This window comes from Salvelinus alpinus, chromosome 30 (genome assembly GCF_045679555.1).
Source record: "Salvelinus alpinus chromosome 30, SLU_Salpinus.1, whole genome shotgun sequence".
Lineage (NCBI taxonomy): Eukaryota > Metazoa > Chordata > Actinopteri > Salmoniformes > Salmonidae > Salvelinus > Salvelinus alpinus.
The window spans coordinates 45,368,200-45,391,081 of NC_092115.1; the positions used below are offsets into that span (position 1 = coordinate 45,368,200).

The 22,882-nt window shown below is 43.8% G+C and overlaps 1 protein-coding gene across 4 annotated transcripts in view; it reads right to left on the reverse strand.

Annotated features, from left to right (window-relative positions):
- The window catches only part of LOC139560674 (zinc finger E-box-binding homeobox 1-like), a 97,718-nt gene that overhangs the window by 42,038 nt on the left and 32,798 nt on the right, over positions 1 to 22,882 (reverse strand). For all 4 annotated transcript variants that reach the window (XM_071377676.1, XM_071377675.1, XM_071377678.1 and 1 more), the window contains exon 2: positions 9,904 to 10,068. In XM_071377676.1, coding sequence (XP_071233777.1) covers positions 9,904 to 10,068 — 165 coding nt within the window. The remainder of the gene's footprint in view (positions 1 to 9,903; positions 10,069 to 22,882) is intronic.

The window sequence follows — 22,882 nt, forward strand, 5'->3', positions numbered from 1 at the left end:
AAAAACTAAAAACAGTTGTCACTTTAAAAAAACATTTAGGTGTTTGAAAACCAATTTCTCCAGAATTTTGATTAAGAATGGATGGTTGGAGATTGGCTGGCAACTGTTAAGAGCTGGAGAATCTAGATTAGTTTTCTTCAGAAGGGGTTTCATCATAGCAGTTTTTAGTGCAGTGCCTGTGAGCTTTTCTTCAGAATGGGTTTCATCATAGCAGTTTTTAGTGCAGTGCCTGTGAACAGGGAGGGATAAACAATAGCTTGCACTTCTTCAGATATGCAATAAAACCTGTTTTGAAGAAGGTGGTGGGGATAGGATCGAGAACGCAGGTAGAAGGCTTAAGTTGTGATGTCACTTTCCTGAGCATGTCTATGTCAACCAGGGAAAATAAATCCATGGTGCCTCTACGTGGTAAGCTAGGGCACATATCATCAAACTTCTCATCAGGTCTTGCTTGATTTATACCCAGCCTAATGTTTGTTATGTTATCTTATGTCGCAAACTCATCAAATTTAGATGTGGAGGAAAGTTCACATAGATTTTCGGGGGTAGGATTTATCAGGCCATCAATGGTCAAGTGATATTAGTGATAAAGTTAGAAAAATAAGCCAGTGTGGCATTTCCAATTGCCTTGTTATATATGCCAAGTTGCTCTCTCAGAATATCATAATGGACCTGCAACTTTGACTCCCCACTCTGCCTTTCTGCAATTTCTCTAGAATTGATTCGTTTCTTCACTCATCCAAAGGGGTATCCGTTTGGATGTGGCCTTTTCAACTTTACTGTAGCTATGGCATCAAATGGTTGCCCTTAATTTGCTATTAAAGTTATCAACTAAATCATCACAAGAGGAAGGCAGAATAGGTGATGGAGTATTGTTCTTACACTCAATAAAATCTGTCGCAACTTCAGAGATAAGATAGCGTTTCTTAATAATGCATTCAGTATTACCCTGTGCTATGGCAACAAGGTAGATAAAAATACACAGTGGTGATCAGATAAAGCAACATCAACAATAGAAATCCCCTTGGTATTAACCAGGTCCAGAGTATGGCCACGGTTATGGGTGGGCCCAGTAAAACATGTTGGATAAAGTCCATAGAGCTCAAAGGATTCATAAATGCAATGGCCTTGGAGTCGGTCTCTTTTGTCAACATTAATATTAAAATCACCCAGCACGATGATTTTTGTCATAGTTCTCAAGGACAACAGACAATAGTTCAAAAAAATCAGTAAAGAAAGTGGGGCAGTGCTTTGGTGGCCTATACAGGGTTATGGCCAGCACTGGTGGCTGATATTTAAACAGTATAGCATGATCCTCAAAATACCCAAAGTCGTCAAATGAAATGTCCTTACAGCTGAGAGCATTGGTAAAAATAGAGGCTTTAAAAATAGAGGCACCCTTTTCCCCTTTTTTGATAGAGTATGAAAAGCTGTAGTCCAGGGGGAGGCTTCAATAAGAGTGGAACTACAGTTTGAAGACAGCCAGGTTTCAGTGAGAAACATGCAATCAACTTTGTGCTCAGTAATGAGTTCATTTACGAGAAAGGTTTCACGCTCTAATATTTAAAAGTGCCATATTCAATGAGTGTGGGCCACTCTGCCTTGGGGCGTCTGCCTCGAGGTAACCAATGGAATAACAACCAAATTATTAACGTTACAACCATGCTTTCTGACAGTCTCTAATCTACCAGAATGGTAGGAGATGACCGTTTGTATAAACTCACTAGAAGAGTTAAAGGAACATAAATTAGGTTACTTACAATAACCATAGTGCCATTTCTGCAGGAGTTGATATGGTTTCCAAGTCATCTGTTGACCCTGTCTGTCAGTCTCTAAAACAGTTTGTGATGTTGCTGGAAATAATCGTGGAACCTCTGCGGTTAGGGTGAACCCAGTCTCTTTTAGAAAGTACTGGTTGCTCCCAAAGCAACGTTTTTTCAGGTAGTCTTTTAGGGCAGAGTCGGCTCAAACGTTCTGAATCCCTTCGGTAGTATGGGAGGGGGCCAGAGATAATTATTCTCTTCCCTGTGCGAGCGTGGGTCTTTAAAAAAAATGGTAGTCCTCCCTCAGTTCCTCAGATTGCCTAAAACGAAGGTTGTTAAAACCTACGTGGGTGACGATGGTGTCAATATTGGAGTAGTTGGCCATAACCATGGGCAGGAAAGAGCTGATGTCATGGTCACAGGCTCCTGGGTGACAGTGGACCTTGGTCGGTCCACAGAAATCTCTCACCATCGAGCTGCCCACAGTGATGGTGGTTTTAAGGACCGACGCCAGAGATGAGAAGCAGGTACAGATGGGTAACAGGACAGGAACAGCGTCAGCACACGGGTATACAAAGACATACGGGCATTAATGCAGCAGCGGGGAACAGAGATGGGGAACTGACAAATATAGGGGAGGTAATAAACAGGTGATTGAGTCCAGGTGAGTCCAATAATACGCTGATGCGCGTGACGGGGAAAGGCTGCTGTGCGTACTGATGGTGGCAGGAGTGCGTAATGCTGGGGAGCCTGGCGCCAGGAAGGGAGAGCGGGAGCAGGCGTGACAGGTGGTAGTGATGGAATCCGATGGGGAAATGAGCTGCTGAACTGTGGTGGCCGTGGGGGAGGGTGCCACCAGGCGTCCGCTGGCTGTTGGTATACACCCAGGATTCGTGCTGACTGGTAGGTCCGTCTCAAGAGGGGCAAAGCTGCTTGATAGCCGGATCGGATCTTCTCAGATAGATGGGTGGCCAGGTCACCCATGGGCCGTGCAGTTGATTTTAACATCTGTACATTAGATCAACGCTGCCCAAATCATAGACAGCGTTGCATTTAAAAGCGAGATTCGGTTTGCCTGGTTCTATAGCAAGGTCAGTGTACATGTCATTCGTGTTCATCGTGGTAACCACTTATCAACATAGACAAAGCTTGTATAAATTATGTTGAATTTGTATCTTTGAAACAACATCAGATCTTCAACGTTATATCCACTATAAAAAAATAATAAGTTGGGCAGCACCGCCTACTGGAGAGTTGCTCTATCTACAGCTATCCATTTGGTCTCCCATCCAGGGTTTTAACCAAGCTTTGATATTTTTTATTTATTTATGATTTATTTCACCTTTATTTACAACTGCGACCTGGCCAAGATAAAGCAAAGCAGTTCGACAAAAACAACAACACAGAGTTACACATGGGATAAACAGACGTACAGTCAATAACACAATAGAAAAATCTATATAAAGTGTGTGCAAATGTAGTAAGATTAGGGAGGTAAGGCAATAAATAGGCCATAGTGGCAATATAATTACAATTTAGCATTAACACTGGAGTGATACATATGCAGATGATGTGCAAGTAACGATACTGGGGTGCAAAAGAGCAAAAAAAGAACAACATGGGGATGAGGTAGTTGGGTGGGCTATTTACAGATGGGCTGTGTACAGGTGCAGTGATCGGTAAGCTGCTCTGACAGCTGATGCTTAAAGTTAGTGAGGGAGTTATAAGTCTCCAGCTTCAGTGATTTTTGCAATTCGTTCCAGTCATTGGCAGCAGAGAACTGGAAGGAAAGGCGGCCAAAGGAGGTGTTGGCTTTGGGGATGACCAGTGAAATATACCTGCTGGAGCGCGTGCTATGGGTGGGTGTTGCTATGGTGACCAGTGAGCTGAGATAAGGCGGGGCTTTACCTAGCAAAGACTTATAGATGACCTGGAGTCAGTGGGTTTGGGACTGAATATACTCTCCTGCAACCTGCCTCACCCAATGTGGAACGGATCTGCTATTTTTATACTTTAGAACTGGAACCCCCATCAGCAGCTAGCCAGCTAACTAGCTACTAGCTAGTAGTCAGTTAGTCACTGCTAGCGGTCTTCACTGTTAACTCGGACAACAGCCAGCCTCAGCTCGGTCAAGACCTGCCAGTCTGCACAGCGCGATATCAACCCAGAGCATATCGGACGGATTTTTCTCTACCACATCGCCGGATTCCTACCGCAAGCTCTGAACCTTTAGACCGGATCATCGCAGCTAGCTAGCTGCAATCCGAGTGGCTACTCCCGGCTAACGTCTCTGTCCCGAAGCAAGCATCAGTTAGCCTTGAGCTAGCCTCGAGCTAGGCCCATTGGGGCGACAGGTAGCCTAGTGGTTAGAGTATTGGGCCAGTAACCAAAAGGTTGCTAGATTGAATCCCCGAGCTGGCAAGGTAAAAATCTGTCGTTCTGCCCCTGAAAAAGGCAGTTAACCCACTGTTCCTAGGCCGTCAATGTAAATAAGAATTTGTTCTTAACTGACTTGCCAAGTTAAATAAAGGTTAAATAAATAAATCTCCCGGCTTGCCGAAGAGGTCCACCAGCTAATTCTTGGGCTACAATACCTCTTTTGCCAATTGGCCTGGACCATTTACTAACGACGCGGGGGCCCACCGATCCATCACGACTGGTCTGCCGATGTAATCGTCCGAGATGGTTTCAACAGGCTCTTCCGTTGCGACATCGCCAAAGGCCCATCTGCTAGCCCCGGCCGGCTAGCTGTATGAATCGCTGTGTCCCCAGCTCGCCTAGCGTAGTAGTGACTACTGAATCGGCTCCCTGACTCATCTATTGCTACTCACTGAATCCTATGATCACTCGGCTACACATGCCTCTCCCTAATGTCAATATGCCTTGTCTATTGCTGTTTTGGTTAGTGATTATTGTCTTATTTCACTGTAGAGCCTCCAGCCCTGCCCAATATGCCTTAGATAGCCCTTTTATCCCCCACACATGCGGTGACCTCACCTGGCTTAACTGGTGCCTCTAGAGACAAAACCGCTCTCATCGTCACTCAATGCCTAGGTTTACCTCCACTGTACTCACATCCAACCATACCCTTGTCTGTACATAATGCCTTGAATCTATTCTTCCATGCCCAGAAATCTGCTCCTTTTACTCTCTGTTCTGAACGCAATAGACGACCAATTCTTACAGCCTTTAGCCGTACCCTTATCCTCCTCTGTTCCTCTGGTGATGTAGAGGTTAACCCAGGCCCTGCAGCCCCCAGCATCACTCCCATTCCCCAGCTGCTCTCATGTGAGGACTTCTGTAACCGTAAAAGCATTGGTTTCATGCATGTTAACATTACAAGCCTCCTCCCTACGTTTGTTTTATTCACTGCTTTAGCACACTCCGCCAACCCTGATGTCCTAGCCGTGTCTGTACCTGTACACAGCCAATCTGTAAATAGCACACCCAACTACCTCATCCCCATATTGTTATTTATCTTCTTGCTCTTCCGCACCCCAGTATCTCTACTTGCACATCATCATCTGCACATCTATCACTCCAGTGTTAATGCTAAATTGTAATTATTTCGCCTCTATGGCCTATTTATTGCCGTACCTCCCTAATCTTCTACATTTACACTGTACATAGATCTTTCTATTGTGTTATTGACTGTACGTTTGTTTATGTGTACCTCTGTGTTGTAGTTTTTGTCGCACTGCTTTGTTTTATCTTGGCCAGGTCGCAGTTGTAAATGAGAACTTGTTCTCAACTGGCCTACCTGGTTAAATAAAGGTGAAATAAAAAATAAAACAATATAAAATAATCTCCTTTGAATGTTGATATTTGTCTGCATTGTCAACCAAACACAATTTCATATTCATTTTGTAATAGCCTAAAGTTAATCTTACAAACAAATGTAACCGTATTTGTTCAACCTTAAAATGAGTAACACATCTATGGCCACAATCTGAGGTCACTGTTACTAAATGTCTTCTTATGTAATCATAGAAAGTGTGCATGTTCAAGATAGCATGTAAAGATTGCAGGTCTGTGGAGATCTTCACAACTGCTGTAATAATCTGCACAAAATCTCAAACCACAAATTAGTGTTAAGTGCCTTGTTTAAAGGGCAAAGGTTTTACCTTGTCGGCTCGGGTAGTCAAACCAGCAACCTTTCGGTTAGCGCAATCCAGGACATTTGATTGTGCTATTAGATGAAGCACAGTGATAACTCATTAGGTTTATGTATAAATACAAAATATCTGACGTTGTATTCCCATTTGAACTTTGTTGTGCTTTTTAAATGGTTGAACGTGGGTGAATGAAGGTTGAAATCTCATTGATCAAAGTCTCAACCAAATATTACCCAAATGTCCATGTTGAAATGACATGGTGTTCCCAGTGAATGAGTATGTGTAAGTGTCAGTGTGTGTGCACGTGCCTGCGTGCGTGTCTCAGATCTCCCAAAGGTAGCCGCCCTGCCTGAGGAGAGCAGAGATAATCTGTTCAGGGAAAGAGAGAGAGGGAGAGAGAGTACTCCCAGGCTCTGAGTACAGTACTCCCAGGCAGCTCCCAGCCCACACTAAAACACAGTACCACACAGGAAGCCGGGTGGCGCCAGCCAACAGGGGCTATATGAAATCAAGAGCGTAATGGAGTAACCTCCCATCAAGCTTCCCATCTCTCTTCTTTCCCACAGCACACAGAATGGACACTCACAGAGGATATCATGTTCACCTTAATTATTTCCTAGGAAGGTGTTTTTTACAGAAGAAATGCCTGAATATGCCCTTAACATACATGTTATTAAACAATTTTCAGAAAGACTCATATTCCAAAAGTGTCACTGCTTTAGTTGCATTCTCTGCTACTAAATCCCTACTCACTCAAGATATCCTCACGATGAATCAACCCTGGCGCAAGAGGGATTTGGTGAGTGAGGCATGTTTTTGGCACTCATACTGTGTGAGACGTATCGGAGCAGGTGGAGGGATCAGGGTGCACAACTGTTTCCAAATGGACAGAGTTAGTAAGGCTAGTGTTGGCACAGGCACTGGATTACAGTACGCTCTTAGGGGGAAAAAAAGGTGCTATCTAGAACCTAAAGGGGTTCTTTGGCTTTCCCCATAGGCGAACCCTTTGAAGAACCCTTTATGGTTCCAAGTAGAACCCTTTTGGGTTCCATCTTGAACCCTTTCCACAGAGGGTTGATCATTTGAGTCAGCTGTGTAGTGCTAGGGCAAAAAACAAAACGTGCACCCCTGGGAGGCCCCAGGACCGAGTTTGGGAAACCCTGACCAATATAGTGCACTACTTTACAACAGGATGCGGCCTATCAAATATAACATGGTCCTCGGTGGGTCTATGTGAGGAAGATTTGCAGTATCAGGGGAAAGTTGAGTAATGCAGTACTGATTTGAGCAGCACGTGGGACTAGACAAGCATTTTTCAGTATGAAAGTGTGTAAAGAAGACGGCAACAAGTGTCCGCGGAATACCATCAAAATCCAATGTTCCGTGACATATCTAGTCTAACTGAAGAGAGGGAGAGAGAGAAAGAGAGGGAGAGAAAAAGGGGAGAGAATAATAGAGGGATAATAATAATAGAGAGAGCGAGAGCGAGAGAGAGAGAAGCTGGGTAAATAGTGGACAGAACACGTGTTGAGTTATTTTTGACCCAGCCAGTTGGGTCACTTAGTTGGGTTATTGATCTATGATCTACCGGGTCAGATCAGAAGACTGGAGGCGCGGCTTGGTAGAATTGTGGCTTTCAGATAGTTATTTTTGGCCACATGTGAGAGTAAATGTCATTCCGGTTAATCTGTTCTGTTGTATTGTCAACACATGTTAAGGTTAAGCACTGACACTTTTGTAGCTTAATGAGTCTTACACAATTTGAGTTCCTCAAGTGCCTATGCGTATCCCAATGTTGGGATAGTTACCACTTTGTTATGGTATTTAAATAATAATGTCATTCATTTTATAATACAAATATGTAAAGTGCAAAAATATTGAAGGGAAATTTAAACACAAACATAAAAAGCATGAGCTGCCGCACACCCAGATACAATTATTTAGTGTAGAGGTACTGACTAATGGCGAATAAACAGTAAGCTATAAAAACAAAGAGAGTCGCATACTCCATATGTATAAACTCCCAGTTATTTATTGGGTAAAACACCAATGTTTCGGCATGCCTGTGCCTTCTTCAGGTTAAAAATAACGTGATGAACAGGAACGACATTTACTCTCTCCTGAAAATAGCCTATGGACTACATTAAAAACGACCCGTCTGCTGGATCACCCCAGCATGAAAGTGAATAAAAACCCAACTGATGGTTAAATTAACCCATGTTTGGGTAATCCAAAGGTGTGGCCTATTGCGGCGTGGCTTTCAGATAGTTATTGTAGGCCACCCGTGAGAGTCAATGTCATTCATGTTCATCGTGTTAAATTTGTACACTGCAAATTTCAATGTTCCTTCAATATTTTTGCACATGAGATATTTTCATATACAATTTACAATTATTTAAATATTATAACAAAGTGGTAACTATCCCAGCATAGGGGATGTTTGATTGAGTGTGTGGACAGGTGTCTTTTATACAGGTAACAAGTTCAAACAGGTGCAGTTAATACAGGTAATGAGTGGAGAACAGGAGGGCTTCTTAAAGAAAAACTAACAGGTCTGTGAGAGCCGGAATTCTTACTGGTTGGTAGGTGATCAAATACTTATGTTATGCAATAAAATGCAAATGAATTACTTAAAATTCATACAATGTGATTTTCTGGATTTTTGTTTTAGATTCCGTCTCTCACAGTTGAAGTGTGCCTATGATAAAAATGACAGACCTCTACATGCTTTGTAAGTAGGAAAACCTGCAAAATCGGCAGTGTATCAAATACTTGTTCTCCCCACTGTACATAGGCATTTAAGGAACTCCTACTCTTGTGCTAGCCTTATTAAAGCTACAAAAGTGTCAGGGCTCAACCTTAACATGTGTTGACAACACAACAGAACAGATTAACTGGAATTACATGTGCTCACAGGTGGCCAAAAATAACTATCTGAAACCCACACCCCTACTAAACCACACCTCCAGTCTTCTGATCTGACCCAAATGGATCATAGCTCAAAAAGCCTACATCAACAACCCAACTTAAAGAAAACAGTGGGTTGTTTGTGACCCAACTGGCTGAGTCAAAATAAACCAATTTGTGTTCTGTTCAATATTTACCCAAATTGTGTTGTTTTAACCCAGCATTGTTTTGTGTGTGCACGCAGACAATAACATAAATGGTGCATAAACTGCGAGCAGTCATGTCGGTGTCCAGTCCATGTGTGCAATCTTCAATACGACAGCACGTCCTCAAACAGACCACACCTAAAAAGACATCTTAACCACAACTATTCTCTTCGCAGCGCACTAACTTTTGACTCGGGGCCAATAAGGCTCTGGGCGAAAGTAGTGCACTACATAGGGAATAGGGTGCCATTTGGGAATCAGCCGTAGTGTGAAGGACGACTGAAATTCACTGCTTTAAGACAGACCGCGTGAAACAAACATCACGGAAACCATGTAAGAACATTCCAGATCCAGGGGGAAAAGCGATGTCTTAGTTGAAGCCTGGGCCAAATGCCCACAGACTTTGGCGAGCAGGATAATGTAAATGTAGCTGTCCTACCTCTTGAATATGCCTGATGTGTCAGTGTCATTACCAGTTGGAAATTGGTGTGTTTCTAAAGTCAATGAAAAGATGTTAACAAAAAAAACGAAACGGCAATGTGGTTGTGTGTCCTGTTTTTTTGCACTCACACCTGCATTTGTTTTTTTCTTCCTGGCACGGATTCTGCTGATAGCAGCTATTTCGAAGAAGGGCAACGACTTGCAATGACTGTCATATGCAATATTTTTTCCCTACTAAACTTAGTTGATGCATTGACTGCAAATCATTCTAGATTAGAGCGTCAGACAAATGAATACAATTGAAAAGTAATTGTTCTGTATGTACTGTATAGTCTAACCACACACACACACACACACACACACACACACACACACACACACACACACACACACACACACACACACACACACACACACACACACACACACACACACAGTTATCGTATTCTATGTTCTAGCCTAGAGTCTCACCTCCATCCCAGGTGTCTTGGTGCGTCTCTGTACCGTTCTGGGTTAATACTACAGAGGCGTCGTCTGGGACCGTGCTGTCACCATCAGGGTCCTCCTCCACTATGTGTAGCTTGTCCTCATCGTCAGAGTCTGACTGGCCCTCCACAACATTGTTGTAATTTGTTACTGTGGAGACACAGAGAGAAGAGAAAGAGGATGGTCAATGAATAAGTAAGTAAAGAAGTAAGTCTCAGCCAGAACAGCCCATAGAGCAGGAGCTCCTTTTCCTGTAGTGAGGTAGCTTGATGTACAAGTACACCCCCTGGACAGGACGCTAAGTCAATAAGAGATAGAGGAAAATAATCTGGTAGTCGAAATGCCTGTGGCTTACAGTTCAGTGGGTCACTGTTGCATTGTTGTTGCAGAAATCTAACATACTATTATAATGGCTTAGTAGAAAGATAAGAGAATTACTTGGCTTACATGTAGGTGCGTTGGAATTGTTAAGTGGGAAAAACAGATATAAAAAGTTTGGAAAACGTAATGGAAAATGCTAAAATCATTCCAAATACAACAAATAAAGAGTAACCTTTGTCCTCTAACCTTTGCTCTCTACGACATGTTGAAAGTTGAAATGATCCATAATAACACTGCTAGCTATCTTGAATGTCATTTTCTCAAGTGATGAACCCTGAGACCTCTGTTCCAGTGTTTACACAGCCCCATTGACAAATAAAGGCGAGAGAAATAGAGAGGGAGAGAGAGAGAGAGACCCATTGACAGATAAAAGAGAGAGAAATAGAGGGAGAAAGAGAGACCCATTGACAGATAAGAGAGGAGAAGAACATGTTGATTTGATGCAGAGCAGCAGCGCCTTTAAATAAGCTAGGCTGTGTATGCTAAGAATATGTGTGTGCTAATGCTGCATCCCAAATGGCACACTATTCCCAACATAGTGTACTACTTTTGACCAGAGCCCTATGGGCTCTGGTCAAAAGTAGGGCACTATATAGGGAATGGGGCACCATGTGGGACACAGCCTATGCCTCCTCCTCCCCTTTAGTCCAGACATATTTCCTTCTGGGCTGATTCAGTGTTTTCTGCCGGGCAGGCAGACGATCATGCCATCATGACCAGACAAGTCGATGACAATCTGGATTGATGTGGAGGGTGGGTGTGTTGGTGACCGTGTGTGTGTGTGTGTGTAGAGTTACGACATGCACCTAACCACAGAGTAATGAAGAAGCACTGTGACTGCAGCACCTGTCACCTGTGAACAAACAACCACTTCTTAGCCCTCCTTAAACAACCTCCTCATCGCTCCCAACACACACACACACACACACACACACACACACACACACACACACACACACACACACACACACACACACACACACACACACACACACACACACACACACACACACACACACACACACACACACACCCTCCTGCATTTTCAAATGGGTCTCGTTCCTCACTCCAGCACCATGCAAACATCTTTCCTCCCTCCCGCCTCCCTCCTCCCCGTAGTCGTCTTCACCCGCCTCCCTGTGCACCCGTACAGGAGCAGTTCATTCAAGCAGTGTGGACGGGCAATTTTTCACACAGTCCCCCCATTAAAACAAAGTGCCTACAGATAAAATCAGTGACTGCAGCCATGTGAAATACATTTGCTCTCTCCAGGGTGATAAGCAAGTGATTATTTTTCCTCCTGGCTGCAGTTTGTCCTTTTCAGATGAACTCTCCAGGAGAAATAGCTCTGGGATGATATGATGTGTTGGGCAGCCGGGCGGGAACAATAATGTCTGGTTCCAACCTGAAATGAGTGATGAGAAGTACCATACCGATGCATCATCAGCCATAGATTGGAAAGTACATCTGAAAAGCCAGATTCAACACATAGCCTAGGCTAGAATCGTTGTGAAATGAACCCGAAAATGACGGCCGATGTTCTGTGGTCAGAGGCGATAGTACGGCGTTCTGCTGGTTTTTAACCATTCATCTGCGCAGTCTGCTTTGTTCTCAAGAGAGGAAGTAGCAAGACAGACAGATGGCAGCCCCCGGGGCATCTAAGTCTTATCTGCATGTTATCACCATGCTACACTCACAGTGTTTAGATAACAGCCAGTCGTCACAGCTTGCCACTAAATCAATTTCCCATCTCCTCCTATGGCCGTGTGTAATTAGACCTGCATACACACCTGGCTGAGACAAGGCATGCACAGGGTGAGTATGACTGTGTGCAGCTGGTGGGATGGTGTGGGGTAGGGAGGGGTGGGCTGGACATAGGCAATCACGGGTGCAGCCGCAGCTGGGGGGCTAGTGGGGGGGGATGTAGCGACACAGAGAGACTCTAATTCTATTTGCTCATACTAGAGGCTCCTATGACAGAGGCACAGCCTGCTACTGATGATGTGAGGCAGGGTGTGGCATCATTCCCTTGTCTTTGTGTGGAAGCTGGCAGAGAAGGGCCATGACGATATGATAGCAAAGGAGAGAAGCTTGGGCCAGTGGTCAAGATGGAGAGCAATGCCTCAGCCAGTGATGTATTTCAGTATGGTACTGCTGGTGAAATTGAGGTTATTTAAAAAAATATATAAGTTTACCTTTATTTAACTAGGCAAGTCAGTTAAGAACAAATTCTTATTTACAATGGCCGACCGCAGCCAAAACCTAACCCGGACCGCACTGGGCCAATTGTGCGCCGCCCTGTGGGACTCCCAATCACGGCCAGTTGTGATACAGCCTGGAATCGAACCAGTGTCTGTAGTGATGAGATGCAGTGCCTTAAACCGCTGCGCCACTCGGGAGATTTCATTATCAATACAATAGCAAGTGTGAAAAACGATACACCCTTTTCAATCAACCATATTGTCACAACCCATAGATGGGTAGGTTTTTTAGCAACTAAACCAACGTGTGCACAACTATGTGTCACGCCCTGACCATAGTTTGCTTTGTATGTTTCTATGTTTTGTTTGGTCAGGGTGTGATCTGAGTGGGCATTCTATGTTGTATGTCTAGTTTGTCTATTTCTATGTGTTTGGCCTGATATGGTTCTCAATCAGAGGCAGGTGTTTGTCGTTGTCTCTGATTGGGAGCCATATTTAGGTAGCCTGTTTTGTCTTTGTGGGTTGTGGGTGATTGTCTATGTGTAGTGTTTTGTGTCAGCACTATTATTCGGTAGCTTCACGTTCGTTGTTTGTTATTTTTGTATAGTTCGTTCAGTGTTCTCTTTTCTAAATAAATTCAAGATGAACACTTACCATGCTGCATATTGGTCCTCCGATCCTTCCAACTACTCCTCCTCAGAAGAGGAGGAAGACGAACGTGACACTATGGGGTTGGCTTAGATTATGTGTCAAACTCATTCCACGGAGGGCCGAGTGTCTGCGGGTTTTCGCTCCTCCCTTGTACTTGACTGATGAATTAAGGTCACTAATTAGTAAATCACTTCCCTCACCTAGTTGTCTAGGTCTTAATTGAATGGTAAAAAAACAAAAACCTGCAGACACTAGGCCCTCCATGGAATGAGTTTGACACACCTGTCTTAGATTGCTGACAACATGTAAACCATCGAGGTCACCAGACCCGGGCTTTCAGGGCTTTAGCCCCAAATTATATTCTCTCCGTCCCGAGGCTTTTTCCACTGCTGGGATGGTTTAAAAGAAGCTAGGCAACACTGCATTACACACTGCAATTAATACTCCCAAACATGAGCCCTTGCCTGCCCTGCCTTTTTAGTGCTGCCTAATAACAGCATTTCTGTGTACGGTGGCACTTTAGAAGGCAGAGTCAACGTGGTTTTCCAAAGTCTTTTCTTATTTGTCCAAAGAACTTTGTTAGGTTGCTGTTACTATAGCACATTCTGTTAGCCCATGATTATTTCATTCAGAGTTATTGACCTCGTAAGCCAGGTTCGAGTAATTTACATTTAAACATGTCGACTCAAAAGCTTCACTGAGGGACTACCTAGTCTAGCTAGCAGTGCTGCTTCATTAGTAACCTAGCACATTTTATGCGCAGGGTTTTGACAGGAAAGGGAAAGGGGGATACCTAGTCAGTTGTACAACTGAATGCATTCAACTGAAATGTGTCTTCCGCATTTAACCCAACCCCTCTGAATCAGAGAGGTGCGGTGCAGAACGACAGATTTTTACTTTGTCAGTACAGTTATTGATTAGCTATCTGGACACTGAATACAACTGCTGGAGCTCTGCATCACCACCCGACAAAGTATCACTAACTAACCAATTACTGTCTAATCAAGTACTGTCCAAATATGCTAAAATTACTAAGAAAGATAGCTAGCTAACTTAAGGCTAACATGACAGTAGCTACGTTTGGTAACGTCAGCTCAATTAGCAAGCTAACATTAAGGTTATCTGTTGAAAAAACAAAGCTGGCTATACAGAATTGAAGATGTAGCTCAGCAAACACAGAGGCGGTTGTTGTATTTGCAGGAGTAAGTGAATAGATTGTGTGTGTGTGTGTGTGTTTACAATACAATTATTTAGCATCTAGCTACATAGATGGGTTGGCTGACAACGTCATGAAAACGATGTGTGCGCTTCCATGGGGCATACATATTTGAGCTGTTCTTGCCATAATATTGTCTTGGTCTTTTACCAAATAGGGCTATCTTCTATATACCACCCCTACCTTGTCACAACACAACTTATTGGCTCTAATGCATTAAGAAGGAAAGATATTCCACAAATGAACTTTTAACAGGGCACAACTGTTAATTGAAATGCATTCCACGCCTCATGAAGCTGGTTGAGAGAATGCCAAGAGTGTGCAAAGCTGTCATCAAGGCAAAGGGTGGCTACTTCAAAGAATATAAAATATATTTAAGTTTGTTTAACACTTTTTTGGTTACTACATGATTCCATATGTGTTATTTCATAGTTTTGATGTCTTCGCTATTATTTAGAAATAAAGAAAAACCCTGGAATGAGTAGGTGTGTCCAAACTTTTGGACTGGTACTGTACACACTAACACCCTTGGGAAAGAGTGAAGTCATAGACAGGTTTGCACCTACAGTTTGTTAAATTTTCTATCTTTATGGATGGATTAACATCCTAGTACTGTGTAATATAACTCGCAAACATTGTGAATAATTAGTTGGAGAAAGGATTGCATGCTGGTATGTACATGTGTGTAAAATTGTGAAGTGTTGTTACGACAGGGGTGTTTGGAGGGGGTGTATTTATTTTTGTGTAATTAATTAGGTAGAAATATTGTCCTGTAGCTAATTGACCTTGGAATCTGTGATCTATTACCCCAAATATGATAAAATCAGGATTTTCAAGCGGGATTGTACATATTATCTGCAAAAGCTGTCACCCCCCCACTCTACAGTTATAATTCAAGCCTACTGCTAACGTGAGTTTATACAGTTCAAACATAACCCAAAAGGAAGTCAACCTAAAATCCCAATCGTGCTATATTACATGGAACTAGAAAAATGCTTCGTGCAAAACATTCATTAGTGGTGTAGGCTGCCACCATTTTGATTATTTTGAAACTGCACAGTGAGCACAGCATAACAAACTCACATTAGTTAGCAGTAATGTCACCAACATCAACAAGAGGCTTTTGCTATTGCCAATAAAATATTGGACATAGTTTATGAAAACATTGCAACAAAATTATAAATACTTATCCCCAACTATTTTTCTTCATGGAAAATTAAGATGTAGTTATGCACTTGTAATTTGTACTTCATTTTGGTCACGCAGAGATAAAGTCCCCCCTTCCGGAGTTAGCCGCAGGTCTTCAGGGCTGAGACCCGGATGTTCTGAATGTCTAGTGACGTCCCTGATGTAAACTATATTTGGTCTCCAAATGTTTATTGAAAACATAAATACTTTTGCACAATGAGCACTTGTTGTCTCTCAAATACAATGTCACAGTTGTTGGTTAGCTAGCTAGCGAATTTGAGCCATATTAGCATTGACATGAAATCAGCCAAAACACCTCAAAACAAGACATGGTATCAAGATAAAAGATAAAACGAGCTAAAACGAGCTAAAACGAGCCACCTATGATTCCCCAAATTGTTGCTAGCGATCTGACCATCATAACAAAGCACGGCTTCTGGACCCATCGATGCGCGCTCATCATTTTCGTGACGTTGTCAGCCAACCCCTCTATAGGACTCTAGCCAAAGTAGATCACTATAGGAATAAGGTGCCATTTGGCACACACGTCACCAACTCAGCAACGCAGCTCTTTACAGAATAGATGAGACGCCACTGTGTGTGACGACCTGAAAGAGCATGAATCATGAATTCAAAGTTAGAAAGCTATTTATACTTACCTGGGTCACCTTTCATCTTTTTAAAGACATAGCCTACCTATTAAATGTAGCTTGTTTTCTGACAACTTCTGTGAAAGAATACTATCAAATCTACCAATGACTGCTTAGTAACAATATGAGCCTATTTTCTTTTTGACAATGTCCCAAATGGCACCGTATTCCCTATGTAGTGCACTACTTTTGACCAAGGCCCTAAGGGCTCTTGTCAAAAGTAGTGCACTACATAGGGAATAGGGTGTCATCTTTTCCTCCTGTCCAATGCAGCATCCACTTCAATATACAGTACTGTACATCATCCTAGTTTAAAGTGACATTCCTAGTCTTCTGAAACCCATACTGTACTTCCTGATTCCCTGGCGTGGCTCTACAGGCTCTCAGGCTTGTGAAATAGGCTAGCAGCACATAAACTGAGTCACAGAGTCACTGCCCTACTAGTCCCCATACACATCTCCGTCCCACATGTCAACCTATTCCCTATATAGTGCACTACTGTTGACCAGAGCCCTATGGGGCCAGGTCAAAAGTAGTGCACTATATAGGGTGCCATTTGGGATGTAGGCAGTATGCCTATCAACCTGTGTAACCAATTTAAGTCTATTACTCTATATTTGGCAAATGAGCACGCATCAGGAGGAGGTCAAATTAGACAAACTCATTTGAAACACACCTGAAACAAATGTGGGCCAATTTGAAAGCAGCGTGTCCATTTCTGGGAAGAAATAATAGCTAGGTCTATTTTGCGGAGGTGCTGGTGACCAAGGAGGTGTAGGCTACTTGACAGACTGTCAGAGCAGTCTACTCACAGAGGACGCATCTCAAATGGTACTCATTTCCCTATATGGTGCCCTACTTTTGCCCTACTTTCAGAATTAGTGCACTATGTAGAGAATAGGGTGCCATTTGGGACGTATCCAGATGGTGCTGGTGTGGTCCCGTGTGGCTCAGTTGGTAGAGCATGGCGCTTGCAACGCCAGGGTTGTGGGTTCATTCCCCACGGGGGGACCAGGATGAATATGTATGAACTTTCCAATTTGTAAGTCGCTCTGGATAAGAGCGTCTGCTAAATGACTTAAATGTAAATGTAAATGTGCTAACACCAGTGACCAGTGGTCATATAAATCAGTACAGATAGGGGGCAGCACAGAGCAGGTTTAGCAACAGACAAAACAATACAAAAGCTGCTACATACACACACACACACTGCTAGTTATTTATTGAGCAGCAGCTTCTCCTAGTAGTGTGTGTGTGTGTGTGTGTGTGTGTGTGTGTGTGTGTGTGTGTGTGTGTGCGCGTGCGTGTGTGCGTGTGCGTGTGCGCGTGCGCACGTGTGTGCGTGTCTTTCTGGAAGTAGTACACTACATAGGAAAGAGCGTGCCATTTGGGATCCAGCAAGAGACAAGTACATTCCTGCATTCACACAGACACAGCCTGTCTGTTCGATTGAGCTGTTAACATAAAACAGGGAGGCCCAGCAACAACGTAGGAGTCCTCTGTAGCCACGTCACAGCAGAATCCGCTGTCAGACAGACTTTGCATGTTCTCTGGCCGCTCTGACATAAACTGCCGAAGCAAACAGCAAGAAAAAGGTCAACAGTGGAATCATATAGGAGATATGAAGAACATACCGGTTGCTATGTTTCAAAGCACTCTCAGTATAAAGACTTGCACAGACAGACACACACACACTTGCAAACATACACACTCACACACTGTGACAGCTGGGGTCCGTAGGTACATTGAAACAGTTCCTCCCACAGGTTGGAGTTGGACCTGTGTTGCCCCTGGCTTGAAACTCTATCACATAGATTTTCATTATTCTCCACTCTCTTTTCTGGCATTTGTGTGCTAGCTGAGTGGGTTCTGAGAGAGACAGAGTGACTGAATGGATGCAGCAGAACCGTAAGCCCTCTGGGTCTTCTGCTCTGTGACGAAGCATCATAGGTGACATCAACTACACACAGCACAGACCACTTTCCTTCTCCTCCCACCTTAGTGTGTGTGTGACTTGTTCAAGTGTGTGTGTGTGTGTGTGTGTGTGTGTGTGTGTGTGTATGTGTGTGTGTGTGTGCTTTACACTATTTGCTTACATTATATACATCTGAATTTTCTACAGTATAGGCTTTGTGTATACGTCTTACAGTAGTGTATATAGGCTGTACGTGTGATATGTGTAAGGCTGTATGTGTGTGTGTCTGTGTGTGGGATATGTATAATTCCTGTGATAAATTGTGAAACTTACTTCACGTCATTATGCTCTGGGTCAGTTTCAAAGAAGGAAGGAAAGGGGGTCAGCACAGTTTCTCCTAATCTCTTATTCTTGGCAGAGCAGCCTTAGCTGTGAGACACGCACACACGCACGCAGCACACACACACACACACACACACACACACACACACACACACACACACACACACACACACACACACACACACACACACACACACACACACACACACACACACCTGTGCTATTTCTGTCTGCTCCAGTCCCTCCCCTCAGCCCTGCACCAGCCCAGGGGGAGGCTCTTACCAAACACAGACATGCCACGGCCACAGGGAGGCCATTTTTGTCACCCAAATGGCACCCTATTCCTTATATAGCGCACTACTTCTGACCAGGGCCCGTAGGGAACAGGGTGCCATTTGGGACGCACCCCAAATCATCCTCTAATATTCCAGTCAAACGAGACTCCGGGAGGAAACTCGTGGAAAACCTTGGCAGGCACCAAACGCAAGGAGGGACTACGTGAACTTGTCGTCGTTTTCCGTTGCAAATAGTTTAGTACTGTGTACTAACGAATACGACCCAGAGCTAGACACATACAGTCATGGCCTGATCACTCCCTCTCCAATCACCTCACAAACATGTTTACATAATACCACAGAATTTATTTAGGCTACATCAGTATTTCTCTGAGCCCGGTGTATAAACACAGGAAGGCTACATCAGTGTTACACACACACTGTATAAACAAACAAAGAGCATGATGCAGATTCACTCATTAATCATAGATTATAAATCCCTATAATCCAGGAGAGAGCGTATATCAACAACACAGTGTCACATGAGATTATGAGGCTGGTTGTGTTTGGCCTGTTGTTGTCACAGTAGATTAGTACTGTACTTGTTATCTTCAGGATATCAGCTCTGATCATCTATCTGCAGGTTGTTTGGAGAGGAAGAGGGGCCACGCCCTGTGTGTGTGTGTGTGTGAGGGACTTTGGCAGGCGGGCGGTCGATCATGTTACATGCACCAGGCACCTCGGAGTGCAACACACACACACACACACACACACACACACACACACACACACACACACACACACACACACACACACACACACACACACACACACACACACTAGTGATGGGGAAAAAATCTATAGTTACACATCAGGATATTATTTCTGACGATGTCGTTTTTGACAATATCTCAATATTATTTTGGCGCTAGTTGTCTGTACCTACCTGCACCAAAACTACAGTATTTTTCCTTCAGAGCTTGTTCTCCATCTTTTTAAATAGGGACCAAATTTGTTTTCAGCACTTTTATTTCCATGATTGATCAAAATGTGTTGACTCATGGCTCTCTCTCTCTTGTCCCTCTGCAGCAGACATATGGTGAGCAATATGTTTGAAAAGCTCTATCGCAGTAAAATCACAGTATCGAATTGCAATACATCATCGTGAGAATCGCAGAACAAAGTATTGTGATCATTTCATATCGTGAGGTCCCTGGCAATTCTCAGCCCTAATTACACACACACACACACACACACACACACACACACACACACACACACACACACACACACACACACACACACACACACACACACACACACACATGCACACACGCACCCGCGCGCACACACAAACACACACACACACACAGCAGACAGATATCACTTGGTAACCAGATACCCCCTCTTCTTTAACGTGATAGCTGTAAGCGGGCAGGCGTGGTGACTTCTTGATTTGATCACTGAAGTATTTAAAGACCATGTGCCACCATGCATAATGTAACACACACACGCACACACACCAGTGTCTGTGTCTGACTGCTATCTAACAGATGATCCCTTGAGTGATCCGGAAGCTATTCGAAGAAGCCAAATGGAGAACTGAGAGCAAAGGGGGTGGAGACAGAGGGAGTAATCTCAACTGCACACTCCTGCTGTCCTCGCTCCTCTCCTCCTTCTCAAAACCCATTGGGTGAGAAAGCCAGAGGTGCCTCCCCCTCTGACATTCTCCTCCAATGGGGTTTTGAGGAGGTGAGGACTCCACCCTCTTCTCTGTAGCTGTACATCACATCCTCATAGTGCATTCTACCTATGAGATCATCTGTCTTCTTCTCTACGGGCTCAGAGACGACAATTCAGACATTTTGCTAGATTTGACCACATATTTACTCCAGGGTTTTTGCGTGTGTGTGTATGTGTGTGTGTGTGCTAGGTTGTGCCTGTGTGTCTTTGGCTGTACTGCTACAGTTATCTGGTCAGGGGGCCGGTGGGTATTTTAAATGGCTCTTGTCACGCTTGGCTGCTTCCAATCACACCTCGCTGGACAGATAGCAGGAAGAGCAGATAGCACGGTGCGCGCACGCGCGCGTGTGTGTGTGTGTGTCTCCAGTCTGCCAGGTTACACTGCCCTGCCCTCTCTCCTAGATAAATGGCCTCTCTGAACGAAGCTGACTGACTGACAGACAGCTCTCAGGAACTGACTGCTCTACTTTGTCAAATCACAGTAGAAGGTTGTGGGTCGGCTCCGCTAGCACTGTCACACTGGTTTAGAACCACGGAAAACACTCTGTGGATATAGCCACAGCACACAGACACGCGTGTGATGGTGGTGGTGGTGGGGATTATGATGGTGGTGGTGGTGATGGTATTGTAGTGCACTCACTGAGGATGCTGCTGACGCTGTTTATGTGTCCTGTTAGCAGCCCTTCCTTAGTGATTGGTCCAAAAGGTGTAAGAGTGTGTTAGGTACTGCTGAAGGTACACAGTACAAGCACGCACGCACGCACAAATGCACACACACACAAATTCTCTATCTCTCTCTCTCTCTGATGGACTCTGTGTGATTGTGATGACGTGTTACCTTGTCTCCAGTACAGCAGTACAGTAACTCTCTCTGGCAGGTAAATGTCACATCCTAAAGTGTTGCCTGGGTGGAAAACCACATTATTAAGCTAACACTACACACTGTAAAGGGGTTACCATGAATTTGACAGTAGCTTACAGGCAGCTCAGTCGCAAGTATAATACTGTATTTCATATTAGAGTACACCTACTGTAATATAAATACGGTATCAAAGGAATTGTACTGTAAAAAAGTCGAGGCTACTGTAATCGGTATGAATGAATGGATTCATTAAATTCTTTGAGAGGAGGGATTAGTAATGATTAGTAATTGTATACGTGTGTCCTTGGTTTACCATTGTCCTGTCGATTATTGTTACTATGTCCGTTGGTCGTGTGAGTACCTGTGCTGTGTGTTTTGGATTTCGTGCCATTGTGGACGGCGCAGGTGATTACGGGTCTCGTCCCGTGTGATAATCATTGTGCGCTTGTGTTATTTATTCGAGGTACTCCTCGCTCTTTTGTTTGGGTTTCAACCCTGTGTTTTGTATCGTGTTTGTTTGGTCTTTGTCCCCGTGCCTTTACATGGCACGCCGTAATTTGGGTGTAATAAAAACCCCCGATGACGCATTCCTGCGCCTGTCTCCCGACCCTTTATGCCAGAGTGACAGACATGGCAAATGCTCAACCATTTAAGATTTAAGACTAGCTGGCGAAGGTTTTTGGCGCTCCAAAGATATGGTTGAGTACTACTGTATTCTGTTGGGTGGAATTACAGTACCATTAGAAATACAGCAACTTTCCCATAATGCACCATCATTTACACTAAAACGTTTCTGAGTTTTTTTTTACTGTTGATAAAACCTAAAATGACCAGATACAGTTTTCCATCACAGTACAGGAGAAAGGCTGAAAGGACATTTAAGGAGTTGGTTAAAAAATAATATTTCTGAACAATAGCCGATCAGCAGTTCGGTGTTTTACCATGTGGAGAATAGGTAGCCTAATTAGCCTACTTAAGATATTACTTCTATAGAATGTTGGATGGTTCCCTCACACATACACACACTCAAAATCTCCCCCACACTTCCCTCTAAGCATCTGCGCTGAGTGAGAATGGAGTCACCAAATTTCCCCTGCGACTGTATCACTAAATCATGATGATGCCATTGGATTTGCCAGGTAGCACACACACAGGAGCACAGCAGACTGATTTCACCACATCACTAGGTGTGCCAGGTAGAGTCTCATCTGATCCACTCCGAGCCACCGTAAAGGCAACCTGCCCTGGGCTCTAGTCTAAAATCCTAGAGCTTTACACTGGAGCTCCTCCAATATTGATTAGACTCAGACATGCACTATGAAAGTCTCTGCAAACAGAGGAAAGCTAATCTCATGGAGAGTGACTGTGTCAAATTGGACTTTGCCCAATATTGTCCCCTGGGGGTTCTCAGTGTAATCGTTACTCAGTGTATTACTGTTAAGAGACTGACTCTACCTTAGATAACCAATGGTTACAGATCTGGGGTCAGTTCCCCCTGTCATCCATCAGCTGAATGAGTGTGGCCAGATAATAGCTGAGG